This window comes from Phyllostomus discolor, chromosome 5 (genome assembly GCF_004126475.2).
Source record: "Phyllostomus discolor isolate MPI-MPIP mPhyDis1 chromosome 5, mPhyDis1.pri.v3, whole genome shotgun sequence".
Classification (NCBI taxonomy): Eukaryota; Metazoa; Chordata; class Mammalia; order Chiroptera; family Phyllostomidae; genus Phyllostomus; species Phyllostomus discolor.
Genome location: NC_040907.2, coordinates 39,006,983 through 39,026,337, shown reverse-complemented (window position 1 = coordinate 39,026,337; position 19,355 = coordinate 39,006,983). Strand labels below are relative to the sequence as shown.

The window sequence follows — 19,355 nt, the reverse complement described above, 5'->3', positions numbered from 1 at the left end:
GCTTTAGGTGTGGTTGTTAATATTTGTGAGTTTGCTGTCCTTTTACTATACATGTCTTTTCTTTATCTTCTTTTCTTAGATAAGTCCCTTTAGCATTTCATAAAATAAGGGCTTGGTGATGATGAACTCCTTTAACTTGACCTTATCTGAGAAGCACTTTATCTGCCCTTCCATTCTAAATGAGAGCTTTGCTGGATAGAGCAATCTGGGATGTAGGTCCTTGTCTTTCATGACTTGGAATATTTCTTTCCAGCCCCTTCTTGCCTGTAAGGTCTCTTTGGAGAAATCAGCTGACAGTCTGATGGGAACTCCTTTGTAGGTGACTGTCCCCTTACCTCTTGCTGCTTCTAGGATTCTCTCCTTCATTTTTACCTTGGCTAATGTAATTATGATGTGCCTTGGTGTGTTTCTTCTTGGGTCCAACTTCTTTGGGGCTCTCTGAGCTTCTTGGATTTCTTGGAAGACTGTTCCCTTTGCCAGATTGGGGAAGTTCTCCTTTATTATTTGTTGAAACACGTGCTCAATCTGTTGCTTTTCCCCTTCCGATTCTGGTACCCCTATAATTCAGATATTGGAACATTTAAAGGTGTCTTGGATGCTCTTAATCTTTTCCTCAATTTTTTGAATTCTTATTTCATCATGCTTTCCTGCTTGGTTGATTCTATCTTCCTTCTGGTCCACTGTATTGTTTGGAGACTCATATTCCTTCCTTTCACTATTGGCTCTCCTCCGCGTGTCTTCCTGCATCTGTTTTATGGTAATCTGCATTCTTTCATCTACATTTCGTCCAAAATCAACCAGTTCCGTGAGCTTTCTGATCACCAGTGTTTTGAACTGCGCATCTGATAGATTGGCTAATTCTTGGTCACTCAAAAGGATGAGTCCTGGGGGACTGATCTGCTCTGTTGAAAACATATTTTTTTTTCCCCGTCTCTCCTTTTTTTTTTTTTCGGTCTGGTTGCTCTTGTTACGGTGGGGGGCGGAGCCTTAGGTACTCACCGGGGCTGGGCACCCCAGTCACAAGATTGTGACGTTATATGTGGGGGTGGGGCGGGAGCGGGGCGGGAGAAAACAATGGCTGTAGTTCCGTTCCCCTGGACTCAGACCCTTGTCTGGGCTTCTGGGCCTCGACTTCTGCCCTGGTCCACAATCGCTACCCCTCTGGGTCTGCCAGCTGCAGCTTGCGTACTCAGGGATCACCACTGCCTTCTTGCGCCCCTGGATGGCTTTTGCACCGATTTCACGCCAAACCTTCCCCCGACCTCCGCGCGCCGCCAACCCAAGCCAGCCCTGTGTCCGCCCGGCTCGTCTTCTCCTACCAGTCCGGATGAACGCGTCTACTTCAACTTCTTGGCTACCCAACTTCCATTCAGATAAATCCTCTGCCGGATCTGGGTGTTATTCTGATAGTAAATTATTGTTGTAAATTATTGGTTTTCTAATCTTGGTTGTACGAGGAGGTACGGTGCGTCCACCTATTCCTCCATCTTGCCGGAAGTCTATAGTAAGTTTGAAGTCAGGAAGTGTGGGTCCTCCAACTTTGTTTTTTCTCAGTATTGTGTGGGCTTCTTGGAGTTGGTCCCCTTGAGATTCCATATGAATTTCAGGATGGGTGTTTCTATTTCTGCAAAAACATCATTGGGATTTTAATAGGGATTATACTGAATCTGTAGATTACTTTGGATGTTAGTGGTGTCTTAACAAGATTTTGTCTTCCAGTCCATGAACATGAGATATTGTTCCATTTATTTATGTCTTTCAGCATTGTTTATACATTTCAGTGTACAAGTCTTTTGTTTCCTTGGTTAAGTAGATTCCTAAGGATTTTATTCTTTTTGATCCTATTGTAAATGAAATTGTTTTCTTACTTTCTTTTCCTGTTGTTCATTGTTGGTGTTTAGAAATGAAACTATTTTTTATGTACTGATTTTGCATCCTGCAACCTTGAATGTATTAGTTTTAATGTGTGTGTGTGTTTGTGTGTGGACTCTTTAGGGTTATCCATACATAAGATTGTGTCATCTGCCAAAAGAGATAATTACTCCCATCCTTTCCAACCTGGATGCCTTTTATTTTGTTTTACTTTTTAAAAAATTTTTATTTATTTATTTTTAGAGAGAGGAGAAGGGAGAGAGAAAGAGAGGGAAAGAAACATCAGTATGTGGTTGCCTTTTGTGTACCCCCCTGTGGGGGACCTGGCCTGCAACCCAGACATGTGCCCTGACTGGGAATCAAACTGGCAACCCTTTGGTTCACGGGCCAGTGCTCAATCCACTGAGCTACACCAGCCAGGGCTGGATGCCTTTTATTTCTTTTTCTTACTTGATTGCTCTGGCTAGAATTTCCAATACTATGTTAAATAGAAGTAGTTATAGCAGGCATCCTTGTTCCTGATCTTAGGGGGAAAGCTTTTAGTCTTTAACTATTGAGAATGATGTCAGCTGTGGGTTTTTCGTATATGGGCTTTATTACATAATGAGATAGTTTTCTTATGTTCCTAGTTTGTTGAGTGTTTTTGTTTTCTGTTTTTCATGAAAGGGCATTAAATTTTGTCAGGTTGTTTTCTGTGTCAATTAAGGTAATCATGAGGTATTGTGTTTTTTTCCTTCTTTTAGTTAATGTAGTATGTTATATGGATCAATTTCTCATATTTTGAACCATCCTTACATTCCAGTTATCAATTCCACTGATTCATGGTGTATAATCCTTTAAATATACTGCTGAATTATGTTTGTTAGTACTTTGTTGAGGATTCTTACATCATCTATCATGAAGGATATTGGTCTGTAGTTTTTTCTTTTTTATATTATTTTTAAATTTTATTTTTATTGTATTTTTTACATTACCATTTATCCTTCTTATACCCTCTTCTACCTCCACCCACACCCCCTTCCCACAATCACCACGCTGTTGTCCATGTTATTTTCTTGTGTCTTTGTTGGGCTTTGGTATCGGGTAATACTGGCCTCATAGAATGAGTTAGTAAGTGTCCCCTCCTCATCAATTTTTAAAGAGTTTCAGAAGAATTGGTATTGATTTTCTTTAAATGTTTATTAGAATTCACCAATAAAGCCATCTACTCCGGAGCTTTTCTTTGTTAAGAGGTTTTTCTTTCCTGTTATAACCTTCTTAATAGTAATAGACCTATTCAGATTTTCTTTCTTCCTGTTTCAATCTTGGTAAGTATTATGTTTCTAGGAAATTTTCCATTTCATCTAGGTTATTTAATCATTGGTATACACTTGCTTATAGTATAGTCTTATAATTCTGTAAAATCAGTAGTAATGTCCTTATTTTTCTAATTTTAGTAATTTGAGTCTTCTTTTTCTTATTTAATTGTTCTTTTCAAAGAGCCAACTTTTGGGTTTGTTGATTTTTCTGTTTTGTTTTTCTGTTATCTGTTTATCTCCACTCTAATCTTTATTATTCCTTCCCTTTACTAGCATTGGAACGAGTTTGGGGTCCCCCCCCCCGCTGGTTTTATATGTTGATTTGAGATCATTCTTTTTAATGTAAGCATTTACAGGTCTAAATTTTCCTCTTAGCACTATTTTGAAAACATAACTTTTAGTATGTTGTATTTTCATTTCATTTGTCACAAGATATTTTCTAATTTCCCTTGTGATTTCTTCTTTAATCCATCATTGACTTTTGTAATACCTGTATTTCCTAGTTATAAGATGTATAGTCATCAGAATTTCCTTGAATTTTCTATCAGTTTGCAAGCCTTCATTATAAGGTTAAATGTATCTCAACCTTTATTTTGTTCTCATGCACTTTCTCACATCTGAATCACAGGTAAATTTTTGAAACATTTAACCTTCTACTTTAACATTCTAAATTTATAAATAAGGAAGAAGTCAGAGTCTCACAGCCAAGATGGAGGCATGGGTAGACACACTGTGCCTCCTCGCACAACCAAAAGGACAACAAGAAACTTGAAAACAAAAATATAACCAGGAAGAAGTCAGGATTTTGGTTTCTAAAATAAGATCACCAAGTTAAAAATTTAGCTAAAACTTTCAGTTATGTTACAGTTGACCACCAAGATTTAACATGAATAAGATATTAGCTGTATATTTCCAGTAACCAAATTTCAGAGAATGGTTTTTCCCTGTTAAAGGCATCTGGATTAAAAGCTATAGAAACTGTTTTGACCCTTGTGCAGTTTTTACTTTAGAATTTCATCTTTTCCTAGTTAAAAGTTTACTAAAATCAGATGACCTTTTTATGATCATGTAAGATAAATGATTCACTAGGTGAGATTTATGAGTCAATTTTAAAGAAGTGAGCTATTCTTAAACTTGCTGTAAGAGATTATTTAATATAACTGAATATTAAGAGTCTGATTTGACACTAAATTTCTGTAAACTTTGGGAAAGAAACAGAAAACATGAGATGAAATTTTTAACATACCTCTCAAAAAATCTCTTGAATGTAAAACACTTAATTTTAATGCCCAAGTGTGGTACATGTTTTCCCCAATAACAATAGTGACAGTGATAATAGCAATTGCCGTGAGCTGACTGTGTGCCATTCAGCGTGCTGACTTCTTTGAGCATATTTATCGCTCAGCCCTCACAATAGCCAAATGAACTCAGCTGTGTTTTTATCCCCACTTTTTTAATAATGATAAATCTTAGTTCTGAGTTTGTTCTCATCATCAGTGCATTCTTGAGCCTTTTATGTGTGCATTATTATTATTTCTGATACTGTTATAAACATTTTAGAAATTAGAAAACTGAGGGAGCTGAAATGAATTGTCCCTAGACACCTAGCTATAGGTAGTGGAGCTGGGATTAAAACCAAGGTCCCCTGACTTTAAAACCTGTGTTCTTCACTATCATGACTACAGCAAAAGCTTCTTGGATCATCCTAGATAAAAGGATTTACTTTTCTTTTTCTTCTCTTACTCTGCTTTATTTTTCTTCTTAACCCGTATCACCAGCTGAGATATGTATGTATTTTTTATTTATTGTCTGTCTTTTTTGTTCATCGTTCCCCTGAAACAGTTCCAAGCATAGTGCTCAATAAAAATTGGTTGATTTTTAAACAAACGAATGTAATCAGTGTGTTATATATGTAACCTGGGTGTACATCAGTACAAAATGACATGGATTTGATGTTTGCTTTCTTTATACTATTATTCCTATAGTGTCCCTGTATTAGTAAAATCGATAGTGTGCCTCTTGCTAAAATATCAAAGTTGAATTAATGTAAAAGTATTTATTTTATGCTTAGGAAAAGTCACTTACTCAGTTGTTCTGTCAACTTATACCCAGGAAAATGCTTTTTATTTTTAAACCAGTCTCCTTTTAATAATTGAAATTTGTTTTCTAGACTGTTATCTCAGTGTATGGAGTATTTTGATCTGAGGTGCCAATTATTAGATGATCTGACAAGTAAGTAAATGTCTAATTTGGATGTATCGGGGGTAGTTTGGAGGGGGTGGGATGGAATAGAAAAGTCAAATGGACATTTCTAATTCTGACTTAATGTATCAGCTATAAATGAGATTATAATTATTATGTGGAGTTGACTTTTATTTTCCTGAAAATGGTGTGAAACCCATATTCCAGTGTTATATATTCAACCATTATTGTGTTGAGAAGATTTGTTGATTTTAAAGATTGTCAAAGACTCATACTTTAATTACACTGATATAGAACTATTAGGAATAGTCTTTCTCTCTAATATAGTCAATTCTGACAATTTTCTAAAGATTGGTTGTTGAAAGAAAGAGGGAATATCTATTGAGATATGTTGATAGTAGTAGAAGTGAGTGACAGAAGTAGAGACAGGATTCATATCCAGTGCCAGTCCAGCTCTGGCTGTTCCTGAAGTATCACTTTTTACTTCCCCATCCAGAACCCTGGTTGTGGGTTATGGTGCAGTGGAAGTAGAATATGACCATTCCTTTCCATCCCAATCCCAACTTCCAATATGGAATCTTGTTTTAAATCCTTGTTTGGAGGGGAAGTGAAATACTTGATACAGAAGATCAGAGTAGTACTCTTGAGTCTGGTGTATTATCCAGAAGCCTAGACTCTGCTGCTATGCTCTTGACCTCTACCCTTTGCAGAGTTCTGCCCTCTCTAGGCTTAGGTGACACTGCAGGAGCATGGTTCTCCCCATACCCTTTCATCCCTTCCTTCCCACCAAACCATGACCTTCTTTGAAACAAGGATTGCCTCCTTCTTCTTAAATCCCTACCGTATAGCACAGAGGAAGCACTCATCATGTTTGGTTTATGACTGAGAGAGTGATGGAGAGAGGGAATGAATATGCATGAGCCTTCATAGTCCTGTGGGCAGCAGCTAAAGCCTGCTATTTATTAATGATAGGGTTTCGTGGGGGGGGGGGGGGGGTTTTGAGATCAATGAAGTTAAAGATTGGGGCTTGACTTTGCTTACTTTAATTCAGGACTTTGACTTCACGAAGGGAAATCCTTCTTTCTGAGAAATGGATTTTTTTTCCCCTTAGCTTCAGAAATGGAACAGTTAAGAATCAGCCCAGCTACCATGCTCGAAGATGAGATTACTTGGCTGGATAACTTTGAACCTAATCGCACAGCTGAATGTGAGACCAGTGAAGCAGACAACATCTTATTGGCAGGGCACTTACGGCTCATTAAGACCCTCCTTTCACTCTGTGGGGCAGAAAAAGAGATGCTGGGTAATTACTGCTTCATCTCATCATATGGCAGAATAGCTCATTTTCACTTATTGCTATGGTATTGCGTGTAATTGGGAAAGTAAGATAGGTGCTAAGCGTTGCATAGAAAATTGACTCTTCAGGCAAGAGGAGGTTGTCTGGATCAGTGCCTAACAAATGTAAAGTGTGTTTTACCTGCGTCACTACACTACATAGAGAATTTTACAGCGTTCAAGAGAGTTGGATCACATAACTTCTTAAGAGCAGTAAAAACTACAATCCAAAATAGGTGTTTCGATTTTTCTCTTATGTACTTCATAAAATACAATCTATTATATATCTTACTTCTCTTAAGGGTAATTTTCATCTAGAGAGGCAGCCCTCAACCACCACCTCAGGTGATGGATGAGTCTCCTGGGGTACACATATAATTTGTAAAAGCACATTTAGTATTATAATTGTATTCAGAAAACAAATGAAAACATTAATTATCACTTTTATCATACAAAGTAAACTCTGTAAAAATCTTCTTGGCTACTGGGGATACATAGAAAAGAGTGATTCTAAACCAGGGTAAGAAGGGCAAATCATTTTTTCCTACTGAAAGCAAGATATTAAAAGTTTCAGAACCCTTTATATGGACTCCCCTGGGCCCAAAGTATGATTTATTCCCTCAAACCATCTGCCTTGTGGTGTTTATGGCATTTGTGTTTCTAAAGTGAAATTTTGACTCCTTTCACTCTGTTGTCAACTCATAAAGGAAGGCGCCCTCATTTGTCTATCTTTGTATCCTGTCCCCTGACCCTCCCAGCCATCCCTACTTCTCTGCCCCAAGAGCTTTGCCAAAAACTAAGCATTAAAGTAAATTGAATGCTCTGCTGTTGGGTGGCCTTGGGTGCCTTTTTCTTTGCTGCTCTGATAGGAAAGTGCAAGACAGGGTCTTTGAATTACAATGTGTTCATCCTCAACATGAATATTATGCTCTATTCCAGGTTCATCACTCATTAAACCATTGTTAGATGACTTCCTTTTCCGAGCTTCTAGAATTATTTTAAATAGTCATTCTCCAGCTGGCAGTGCCGCCATCAGTCAACAGGACTTTCATCCAAAGTATGGAAAACGCACGTTGTGTTCAGTTTGGGTAAAAATTCTAATCTGAAACATTAGTCCAAAAAGAGTTTCTTAACTTGGAATTTATCTTCTACCTTGTGAGTGTGCATAGCTTATAAGATATTATCCATTATATTTTAAAAAATGCATGTAAAAAGGCTTAGGATAAAGAGCCTGCCTGGCACATAGTAAGTGCTGAGCAAGTACACTGGTACCATTATCATCATCAAAATGGAAAAATAAGTAATAATGTGGTTAACTTGGTCAGTAACAAATGCCAAGAGAAACTGAGGTGGTAAGAATACAGTCCAAAGTAAAAGTCAGTAGGCCTTGAGTTTTGAGAGTTTCTTCTAGGGGAAAAGGATAGGTGCTATAGCGCGTGAACCTCATGATTTGCTGAGTACTGATAGTGTCCTGGTAATTAAAACTGTTAATGATTGATTACTGTGGTAATTTCAGAATCAATTTTTGTATTAGTTTCTCTGGGTAGGAATTTGGAAGATCCTTTTGTAATGCTAACCCTTTTTGGGTGATGTTTATACTCTTAGAGATAGGAGGAGGTTATTTGCTCTAAATCTAACTTACTTTGTTCTTTTCTCATGAAAACCAGTTAATTGAGTAATCCTGAAGAAACAGTATTTGGTATTTAACCAGTGAAAAAATTCCCACATAATTTCAGTGGTTAATGAAATGGGCAAGGCATAATAAGCAATATTTAATGTAATCTTAAGAGGAATCTTAGATGTGGGTATTTCTCTATTTAGAGATCCCTTATAAGCAAAAATCTGTTTTAGGCAATAAACCTTCATTAGAGCTCTTGGGGTGTCCCTCAGGCTCTGACTTCAGTCTTATCCCCGTCCCAGTCTTGTTCTAGAAGATTTGGTGCTAGCTCTGCGGGAATCTTATTAAAGCAGTAGAAATACATGACTGTATCCATTTTTAGTGAACAGAGAAAATAAATCTTCAGTTCTACTGAAATTTTTATTCATGAATCCTTCTCTTTGTTATTAAAAGTAATCCTCCATCCACAGGAATTATTTTTTTTAATCATATACAGTGCCTTGCATAGAAAAGGAAACATCTTATTTTCTCTCTCCCCAGTGCAGTGAATGGTGTCCATTTGTCACAATACCTCCCAGCCTTTTCCCACCTAAATCCCAAAGCCAGAAAGAGATTTAAAATACACAGAAACTCTTTTTACAAGTAGTGGTATTCTTACATCACACTAACAACAAAAGAAACTTACTAATGTTTAGCTTGTGTATGTGACACCTCCTATTCATTCTTTACCTGTCAGAAGCCATGGCCCTTGTCCTCAGTGCCTGGCACAGTGCTGATCTAAAAGCCTCACACCCCCGTCTGGAACACCTGTCTACACCCTGCTTCATAAGTGTTTCTTTCAGAGGTTGGATGTTCTCTTTTCTGTGTATCCTTCCTAACCTGTGATCCCAGTATTGCAAGGTTGGCATAGGTGACGGTGAGAAATTACTCTTTATCCCCAAATTGATTTCCATTAAAGGTGAGCAGTTGAAACAGAATGATTGAGCAAAAAAGTATGTATTTTTGTCTCCTTTTTTTTTTTTCAGCAAAATGGAAAGTTGATTAGTGTCCTTAAAGAATTTTTTTTAATCTGTAGGCACATATAAAATGTTTATGGCATCTATTCTGATTTGTATAGCTTTCTTTTTCTGCCATTTATTTTAATGGTATGCCATGATATTTGAATTTCAGGGTATCTACAAAAACTTGTCTTACTACTTACACTTTAATTGAAAGCTAGTTATTCTTATGTATGGTTTTGGTAAAATTTTCAGACTCTTTTTCTGCATTCTTGCTGATCTGTCCCATAGATAAGAGTACTCTGGAATTGTAAACGAAAGATTTTGCTACTTTATCATCCAGCCAAGAAGACCCTTGGCCCTAAGCCACACTGTCCCCTCCAGTGTCTGCAGCCCCCTCGTTTGTGAAGTCAGCGCTGCCCCCTCGAGTCCCTAGGGTTCTGCCAGCAGACCCAACTCAACCTGCCTGTTTGGGGAACTTCAGCTCTGATACTTTCACTTCAAAAGTTGATTTAAATGAATGAGCAACTTAAGTAGGTCATTTATTTTTTAATTGACTTGTGTCTTTTGTTTTTAGGTGCAGTACAGCAAATAGCCGATTGGCAGCCTATGAAGTCCTTGTAATGTTGGCTGATAGCTCCCCTTCAAATCTTCAAATTATCGCAAAAGAACTACTTTCTATGCATCATCAACCTGACCCTGCTCTGACCAAGGAGTTTGATGTACGTTTCCTAGACCTGGATGCCCTTAATTTTTTTAGAATGGTCTCTTAACCATAGAATTTTTAAAATGGTTTTTCTTTCTCTAATCACAAAGTTAGTATTATTTTTTTGCTTATCGTGTTGACATACTCAAATCAACTATAACCTACAGTATATCACTAAATGCTACCCTTTAATTAAAGAGGATACATTTTCAAGTCAGTTGATAATTACTCTCAGTAAGAAGTAGCATTTCAACCTGTGTTTTAGTAAGTTTATGCTTGGCTAGGCACTAGAGATAAAAACTCAAACAGTGGCTTTCGTACTACAGTCTGTGCTCAGTTAAATTCAGCTAAGATTTATTGAGTTTGCTGTGTGCTAAGAGGTGTATTGGGCTTTTGGAGCCCAAAAATAAAGATTGATCCCAGCCTCAAGGTCAGTGTGTAATGGAAAAGACAGGCCCATAAGCAGATGATTTCAATGTAATGTGACAAATTTTAAGATAGAGGTGGGTCCAAAATGCCCTACTAACATACACTTTACCACCAAGTGGTGGTGTCTAAGGAGGCTTCTTAGAAAAAATGAAGTTTAACATAGGGCCTTAAAGACGGGTGAGCCAGGTGAAGCAACGTGTCAAGGTCATGTGGGCAAAGCTGTAGAGCCATGAAGCAGCATAGCATACATTGGGATCTGCACGAAGGAAGCAAGTGGCAGGTGCCCTGGACTACCAGACCAGGAGTGGGAGGACACTTCAAAGCTGCTTCACATTTTCCACTAACATCCTAGTCATTTGAGCTGAATGTTATGAAACATACAGCTTAGGCAGGAAAGGAAGTGAGAACAGGTGTTCTAAATAGAGGAAATAGCATTTACTTGCAAAGTAAAATGTAAGGGCATAAATTAGGAACTGTTTTGGTGTCAACATGTTTAGTTTATAGTGCTTATTTTATGCTGTGTTTTCATTTTACATGTATTTAATCAAATTGAAATGAAAATTTTAATTTTTTCATAAATCAGGGATTATCAGCATAATGAAAATATTATATAAAAATACTTAGATTTTTAGCTCTATTATAAACCAGTTTTCCTTATTTTGTAAGTTTTTTTTATCTGTGCTTTGGACTACAAATAAATTACAGTGGTAATTAGATCTTAGAAATCACCCTGCTCTAAGTGTATGTCAAATGTTAGTGAGACATAATGTAATACACTTCTTTCTCTCCAAAAGATCAACAGGATCTTGTCAGCTGGTTGGTTAACACATGGATACAGATACCTGATGTATGCAGGTCACATGATTCCGGCCATGGCATTAGAATCAGGATTCTGCTGTGATAGCATTTTAGAGTGTTGTGACATGTCTTTTTCCACTTGAAGAAGTGCCATGTCAAACCTTATCCAAGATGCCTTTTCTTGGTTATTTCTACCTAGAAAAGCACTGTGCTGGAATCTACATTACTATAAAATAACTTTAAGTGAAATGCTAAGGCATTTACCTATTTTTTTTTAATCTGTGTGCCTATTAGAGAAATTTCAATAAAAGAGTGTTACCTTCTCAAACAAGAAGAGAAGGGATGTGTACCTTCCTTGACCATCTTAGACTGGTCAGGATTCTTCATAGTAAACACTTCATACAACACTTCATTATTCTCTCCACCCCCACCCCAGAGTACTACTCGATTTGTAAATATATATTAGTATATTTACTTGATTAATGCCTATCTACCCTACTAGATTGTGAGCTTCTTTGAGATCAGAACTAAGGCATTTTTGCTCTCTCTTGTATCCTGGCAGTTTCAGGCACACACACAGTGGGCTCTTAATAAATACGTGTTGAGTGATAATCAAGTGATGGGGTGCATGACTACATAATGGATTAAAAATGCTTGCTTATGTGCTGTGTATTTTATGAACTAAAAAGAAACTTTGAGACCGTAGCATTTTGTAATTGTGTTAGCTTGTGCAGAGGTACTCACGAACGTGGGTTTGGCTGGCATGGCTCACAGTACTCGGGGTGGATAAATCTGAGTATATCTCTCTTCCCCCGTGCACATCTCATACAGCTATGAAGAAGACACTAATTCTCTCTCCTGTTTCTCCTCCTCCTCCTCTCTCCTAGTACCTGCCCCCCGTGGACAGCAGGTCCAGTGCAGGGTTTGTGGGGCTGCGGAATGGTGGTGCCACGTGTTACATGAACGCCGTCTTCCAGCAGCTCTACATGCAGCCCGGGCTCCCCGAGGTGATTGCCTTGCTTTCCCACTTGGTGTGATAAGTGATGTGGACATTGCCTGAAAGTGGCTCCACATTCATATAGGGCGTTTTGGGGACTACTGAAATTAGACAAACTTGGGGATCTTCAGTGGCTTCTGAAATATGTCTAGACAACATATTGCTGATAGTCATACATTTTTGTACATCTGCTGAGATAATATGTTGCATGTTTGACAGATGGATTTGACATAATGTAATTATTTTTTACTCCTAAGTTGTTCTCAAATGCCATTCCATGAAATGACTGTTGTTTTTAGATTTTAGAAATATTTAGGCTCTATCTATCATCACTACTTTATAATAGTATACTAGTAGGTTGTGATATAGCAGTAAATAGTTTGAGAGTATTCTATATTACTGTGTCACACTTACCTCTTATAAGAGATTCTAGTGTTTACTAGTTCCAGTTTTTCATAATTCGACAGAGGCTGAAAGACGTGGTTTATTTATGATCAGACCAGCTAGAAAGTGCTGAAGCTAAACAGTGCGGAGTCAGAGCCGCATTCACGCGTACCTAGCATTCTAACAGAACAGTGTGCATGCTCGCATGTGCGTAAGTCAGGGTTTTCTGTAAAGCAGCTAAGTGTTTCTGACTTGATACTTTTTGTTTCTTTGCAGGCACTACTTTCAGTGGATGACGACACAGACAATCCAGATGACAGTGTCTTCTACCAAGTGCAGTCTCTCTTTGGGCATTTGATGGAAAGCAAGCTACAGTATTATGTACCTGAGAACTTTTGGAAGGTATTTCACCAGTAACTCTTTTTTTAGTTAGTTTGTTTGTGTTTTTCTTTTTACTTTTTTATTGAAGTTTTTGGGGTGGCAATGGTTAATAAAATTACAGAGGTTTCAGGTATACAGTTCCATAACATATCATCTGTATATTGTGTGATCACCACCCCAAGCCAAGTCTCCTTCCGTCACTGTTTATGGCCCCTGTACCCTCTTTTGTCTCTCCCCACCTGCCCTTTCCCTCTGGTCACCCCGTACCTGTCAGAATGGCTATCAGTAAATCAACAAGCAGCTAGTGCTGGTGAGGAGGTGGAAAAGAGGGAACCTTGTGCACTGTTGATGGGAATGCAGACTGCTATAGCCACTGTGGAAAGCAGTATGGAGTTACCTCAAAAAACAAATTCACCAGTAACTCTTTAGACTTAAAGATGTTAGATATTTTGAGTTTGGCTGCATTCTTTCTCTACTGATAATTATCTCTTGTCTTTATTAACTCTAGGCTAATTCCATTGCCAAGAACCTATAAAAGAGCTATCTGCACCATTCTTCTTGAAATTGGTTCTTGATTTCAAATGATTAGAATGTTTAGGCATTTGTAATTTCTAGGGATTTGCTAATCTTAACTATTTTGTATATTTTTCATAATTCTTATTTTAGCTATTTGAAATATCTGTTGAAATCTTTCCTTAGAACCTATGCCAGTTTCACTCATGCCTCTAAATAAAGAACATTCTCTTTTTAACATTGATTTACTGGGTTTCACAGGATGAGTAACATGTACTCTCTCACATAGGCTGGTTAGTTTCTAAGCGAGGACCTCTGGTCTGTGCATGGCCCTAGATCTCACCCTATAGGTTTCATAAACGTGGGAGGACTACAGAGGGACCAGAGAAAAGCATAAGTGGCTAGACACAGTCACAGCTCACTTCAGTAAAAACTCCTTCATTTCGTTAGTGAGCTCAAGGTTTTAGAAGCATTAAGTGCTCTATTACATTCTTTCTCTACCATATTCAGAAATTGTAACTTTTCTTTTAATGACATATTTAATTCTTATGTAGATTTTCAAGATGTGGAACAAAGAACTTTATGTGAGAGAACAACAGGATGCTTATGAGTTCTTCACTAGCCTCATTGATCAGATGGATGAATATCTTAAGGTAGAAAAAGTTTTATTTTTCCTCTAACCCCCTCAAACTCAAGTACGTGAAGAGTGTTTAAGAAGGCGAAAGAGTCATACGATCTGAAGAGAAACCAGAATATGAAGGGTGTTTAAGATTTGGGACTGCTGTGAACTGACAAGTCAGATATTGATCATCTTGAATACGACAACTATATTTCTTCTGGGTGTTAACATCCAAACATACACAGATCACTAAAGTTACAGATTTCCTTTTAATTCATCTGACACTCGATAAAGCATGCAATTCTTAGTTCACACTCCATAATAACAACCATTTGTATCTGCAAACTCTCACTTGTATGTATTGAAGTAACCTGGCCTCAGAAGTGCCGTAAGCTTAGAAGTTGTTTGTGGTGATGTTTAAACCCAGAGCTTCCTACCTCTGTCCAGTAAAACATGTGACCAACTTCCTGAGTGGTACCTCCTGCTAAGTGACAGCTTCCCATCACTGCCAACATGTGCCTCTCTTCTCATCAGAAGGCACAATTTAGCTACTTCTTTTAAAAAAGAAAAGATAACATAAATCTGCATTCCATCCGCAAGAAAAAAGAAAAGATTGTGGAGAGTCGCTACTAACTTGGTATTGGTGGCATAGAGAGGGGAATCAGAATCACCCTTGTCATTAGCTCTGACTGACCCTCCCCCCTCTTCCTCTTGTGGTGATTTGCATTACTCTGACAGTGAGTCTGATGGGCTAGAATCCTTTTCTTGGTTCTGAGATTAAACTGCCAAGATGACTTATTTAATTTTGGTGGTTAAATTGACATTTGTGCTTTAGCTTAGTTAGGTCTAAATAAAACTGTATTAATAACCTATGAATTCTAAGTTTACTAAAATTTTGACTTTCTATTCCAACAGAAAATGGGGAGAGACCAAATTTTTAAGAATACTTTTCAGGGTGTCTATTCTGATCAGAAGATCTGTAAAGACTGTCCTCACAGGTTAGTGGAGATATAACATTAAAAAGTTATTGTTAATATTTTTAAGTGACGCTTCTAGTAGGCTATGAATTTTGCATTTATTGAGAGACTTGCAGATATATCTCCCAGTGAATCTGAGTGCCTTTTGAATTAAATTTCTTTGCTTTCAATTTCTAAAATTTCCTTATTGAAATTCATGTTTTAAGTAATTCTGAATTATCAAAAATTGGTATTTTTTTGGTAGTGTACTTTTTTTAAAAGATGAGGAAAATCATTGTTAATTTCACTGATTGTTAACGTAGTTCTGTGTTCAATCTCAGATAATACTTTCAAAATTTTTAAATCCCGTTGTTGATCACGGTTTTTCCGTTATTTCTTAATCAGATATGAGCGAGAGGAAGCTTTCATGGCTCTCAATCTAGGAGTTACTTCTTGTCAGAGTCTGGAAATTTCTTTGGACCAGTTTGTTAGAGGAGAAGTTCTAGAGGGCAGTAATGCATACTACTGTGAGAAGTGTAAAGAAAAGGTATTTCATTCGCCCTTTTTATAAAACTACATCAGTTTGTTCTTCATGTACCTTGTGCTCTGATGTAAGATCGATTTTAAACTGTTGTTGCTGCTTCATTAGATTGCGTCATCACTTCTGTTCACACGGGGGAGGCCTGTGGAAACCTGTGACCGTTGTATTGATTACGTGGCTGTTTCATTTTCTCCAACGCAATAACTGGGTTTTGCTTTTCTTTAGAGAATAACAGTCAAAAGGACCTGCATTAAGGCCTTACCTAATGTCTTGGTCATTCACCTAATGAGGTTTGGATTTGACTGGGAGAGCGCACGCTCCATTAAATACGATGAACAGATAAGGGTAACTTTTTTTTTTTTTCCTGAAAGTTCTTATAACCATTACTACCTCGCCTACTTTTTATCATTTTCTTTTAATGTTTTCAAATTTCAAGTGTGAAAGACGATAGTCTCAGCATTCCGAAGAGTATGCAGCCTTTTGTCTTGGCCACTGCTGCTAGTAGAACTAGTGCTGTTAGACCGTAGACTAGACCAGTGGTGTAACACCATATAGTATGTGGTGTTACCTGTAAACAGCTACCCTCATTTCTAGAAGGCATCCTGGTGTCAGCTGTGAAGTAAAATGCTCTTCTTAATGTTCAAACAAGAGGTTACTTGTACTTCCCCAGACTTGCGAGCCATTCTTAGGTTTTGTGCTTGAATTGGAGAGGTAGTCCTAGCTTAAATTAGGAAAACACACATCTCTCTTCTTTGTGTCTGACTTAATTGGGTATGGCCATGTATGTTACTGATCAACATTAATGTGCTCTTTTTTTGCTTTTAAATAGTTTCCCTGGATGTTAAACATGGAGCCTTACACAGTTTCAGGGATGGCTCGCCAAGATTCATCTTCTGAAGTTGGTGAAAATGGACGAAGTATGGATCAGGGAGGTGGAGGGTCCCCACGAAAGAAAGTCGCCCTCACAGAAAACTATGAACTTGTTGGTGTCATTGTCCACAGTGGACAGGCACATGCGGGCCACTACTATTCCTTCATTAAGGATCGGCGGTAAGGGCTCTCCCATCAGTCCCTTCCTGCCCTTCTGGTGCCTCTCATCTTCTCCCCCTCCTTCCTGTACATCTCTCCTCTGTGTTCCCTTCCCTCCTGTAAATCTCTCCTCTGCATTCTCTGCCCTGCTTTATCACCCACATTTACCATTATGGTACAGAGATGCTTTTCATCACTCTTTGGTCTTATTTCATAATAGATTTTTTAAAACTTACCGTAACTACTTTACCCCTTTAATTTGAAAAGTTATTTTAGAAATTAGAATAACTTTTTATATTTTCCTTAGGTATTTTCAAATGGTAATCACCCACTATATTTATAGACAGTATAAAGAGATGAATACTGGAGGTGGGATGCTTGTGTTTTATTATAATGTTTGTTTTATCTGTGGGCTCCAGGGGATGTGGAAAAGGAAAGTGGTATAAATTTAATGACACAGTTATAGAAGAATTTGACCTAAATGATGAGACCCTGGAATATGAATGCTTTGGAGGAGAATATAGGCCAAAGGTTTATGATCAAAGTAAGTATTTACAAATGGATATTTTCCATGAGCTTCAATTTTTTTTAAGTTAGGATTTTCTATCAAATTGGAAGCGGGGTTTTTTGGCATAAAAATAGATTTTTTTTTTAATGTATTGCTGCTCTAGCTACATACATCCATGAACTCTTTGATAGCCAAAGAGAAAATGTTTAAGCTGCTTACAAAAATTTTTTAAAATAATTTCTTACAACAGCGTTGGGGGGGAGTGTAAGTTAAATGTATGAAATGAATATCAAAGAGAAACTAATGAAAGCAGAATTTCAGCCTTAAAAATAGTTTCAGAAGTCCTGGCCAGGTGGTTCAGGGGGTTGGAACATTGTCCCATGCACCAAAAAGTCTCAGATTTGACTTCTGCTCAGGGCACATACCTAGGTTTCAGGTTTGATCCCTGGTCAAAGCACAGGAGGCAGCTGATTGATGTTTCTTTCTTGCTCTCGTCCCCCGCCCCCCTTCACTAAAATTAATAAAAGCATATCATTCGGTGAGGATTTAAAAAAATAGTTTCCTTTTTACTTATCTGGAGGTGTAATTAATTAGAGAAGACATTTCTAGCATCTGTGTTTTTAAATCCATACTTATTATACAGTGTGGCAAAGGAATCTTTCCAGAACCCCCAGCCCCAGAAAGAAAAGGATGAGAAAAAATGCATCACAAAATTCAGTCACAATTTGCTATTTAAAGAAGAAACATTTTTCAGAGACCTTAGCCTTTCTGAAACATGATTTTGAAATATTCTGGGTTCATTTTAAAATATCTAGCTGTATTAGATTCATGGTATTAGATGTGATATCATACCATGACAGTCATGCATCTAATGGTAGTAACCTCCAATGGCTGAATATAGTCTTATTGCCAAAATTTACCTGGATTTGGCTGTTCTGGAGATGATTAAGTGGGGCCATTGTAATCCCATCCTGGGCCACAGAATTTATTTTCAAATGTTACTTTTCGATTGAGTTGAGACTTGCCTGGGAGTATTACCTTCTTTCACTTACTCTGTCACCACCCAACCACCCCCCACTGCCCCCTCTGTATCACCTTATGAGTAATTCCAAGCAGTACTCTAAAAAGACACACATTTTGCTTATACTTAGCATTTAACAAATTTAGTAAGTACCTACTTGCTGGATTTATGGGTTCTTTATGTTAGATTATCAAGACAAGAAAACTTTTTATTTACAAAGACTTCTTTCTTAATGTCTTGTCATGAAGCAAACCCATATACTGACGTCCGCCGAAGATACTGGAATGCCTACATGCTCTTCTACCAAAGGGTGTCTGATCAGAACTCCCCAGTGTTGCCAAAGAAAAGTCGGGTCAGTGTTGTGCGTCAGGAAGCTGAAGATCTCTCTCTGTGAGTGTCCTTTCCATGTAGTTTGCTGTGCGATTCAGGAGGTGGTACTGGGATCTTTTGAGTGTAGTGTTCAGTTTTTAAGTGAGATTGGCTAAGCTAGAGGAAAATTCTAAAAAGAAAATAAGTAAATTGCTCTACCCCTTTTCTTCTTATGGCTACCTGGTCATTATTTTCTTAACAAGAAGTTATGTTATATTTAGAAAAATGCATATAAGTTATTTTATTTTAGAAGTGAAATTTTTTTCATCTCAGCACTTATCGAATACACTTATGTTCCAAGCATAGTAAGCACTATTTCAGCACTGTCAGAAAGGTTTTTTGTTCCCTGTTATCTGTGAATTTGAATTTAAATTACTAAATTAAGAAAGTATACAATTTACTTTTTAAGTCTAGTACCCTGTTGATGTAGAATTGTCAGGTTACAGGAACTACTAAAACAGTAGCCACTTTATACAATACAGTTTTTGATTCCTTCTCTTAGGTCAGCGCCATCTTCACCAGAAATCTCACCTCAGTCGTCTCCCCGGCCCCACCGTCCCAACAATGACCGGCTCTCTATTCTAACCAAGCTGGTTAAAAAAGGCGAGAAGAAAGGGCTGTTTGTGGAGAAAATGCCTGTTCGAATATATCAGGTAAGAACCGTATTAAAAAGTCTAAGGGAAAAATGTACATAGTGTCACAGTCTGTGTCATAGGTCCAGAAGTGCCCCCACGGGTCATCTTGTGGGCTTAGTTGTACCTGTAGTGCCTGCCACATCTTA

General features: G+C 37.7%; 1 protein-coding gene across 3 annotated transcripts in view; it reads left to right on the top strand.

The window, feature by feature from the left end:
- The window catches only part of USP24 (ubiquitin specific peptidase 24), a 131,931-nt gene that overhangs the window by 84,394 nt on the left and 28,182 nt on the right, over positions 1 to 19,355 (top strand). For all 3 annotated transcript variants that reach the window (XM_028513085.2, XM_036026155.1, XM_036026156.1), the window contains exons 39-52: positions 5,341 to 5,402; positions 6,484 to 6,675; positions 7,647 to 7,764; positions 9,901 to 10,045; positions 12,144 to 12,263; positions 12,914 to 13,039; positions 14,086 to 14,184; positions 15,066 to 15,148; positions 15,512 to 15,653; positions 15,873 to 15,992; positions 16,477 to 16,697; positions 17,096 to 17,220; positions 18,454 to 18,595; positions 19,077 to 19,227. In XM_028513085.2, coding sequence (XP_028368886.1) covers positions 5,341 to 5,402; positions 6,484 to 6,675; positions 7,647 to 7,764; positions 9,901 to 10,045; positions 12,144 to 12,263; positions 12,914 to 13,039; positions 14,086 to 14,184; positions 15,066 to 15,148; positions 15,512 to 15,653; positions 15,873 to 15,992; positions 16,477 to 16,697; positions 17,096 to 17,220; positions 18,454 to 18,595; positions 19,077 to 19,227 — 1,846 coding nt within the window. The remainder of the gene's footprint in view (positions 1 to 5,340; positions 5,403 to 6,483; positions 6,676 to 7,646; positions 7,765 to 9,900; positions 10,046 to 12,143; positions 12,264 to 12,913; positions 13,040 to 14,085; positions 14,185 to 15,065; positions 15,149 to 15,511; positions 15,654 to 15,872; positions 15,993 to 16,476; positions 16,698 to 17,095; positions 17,221 to 18,453; positions 18,596 to 19,076; positions 19,228 to 19,355) is intronic.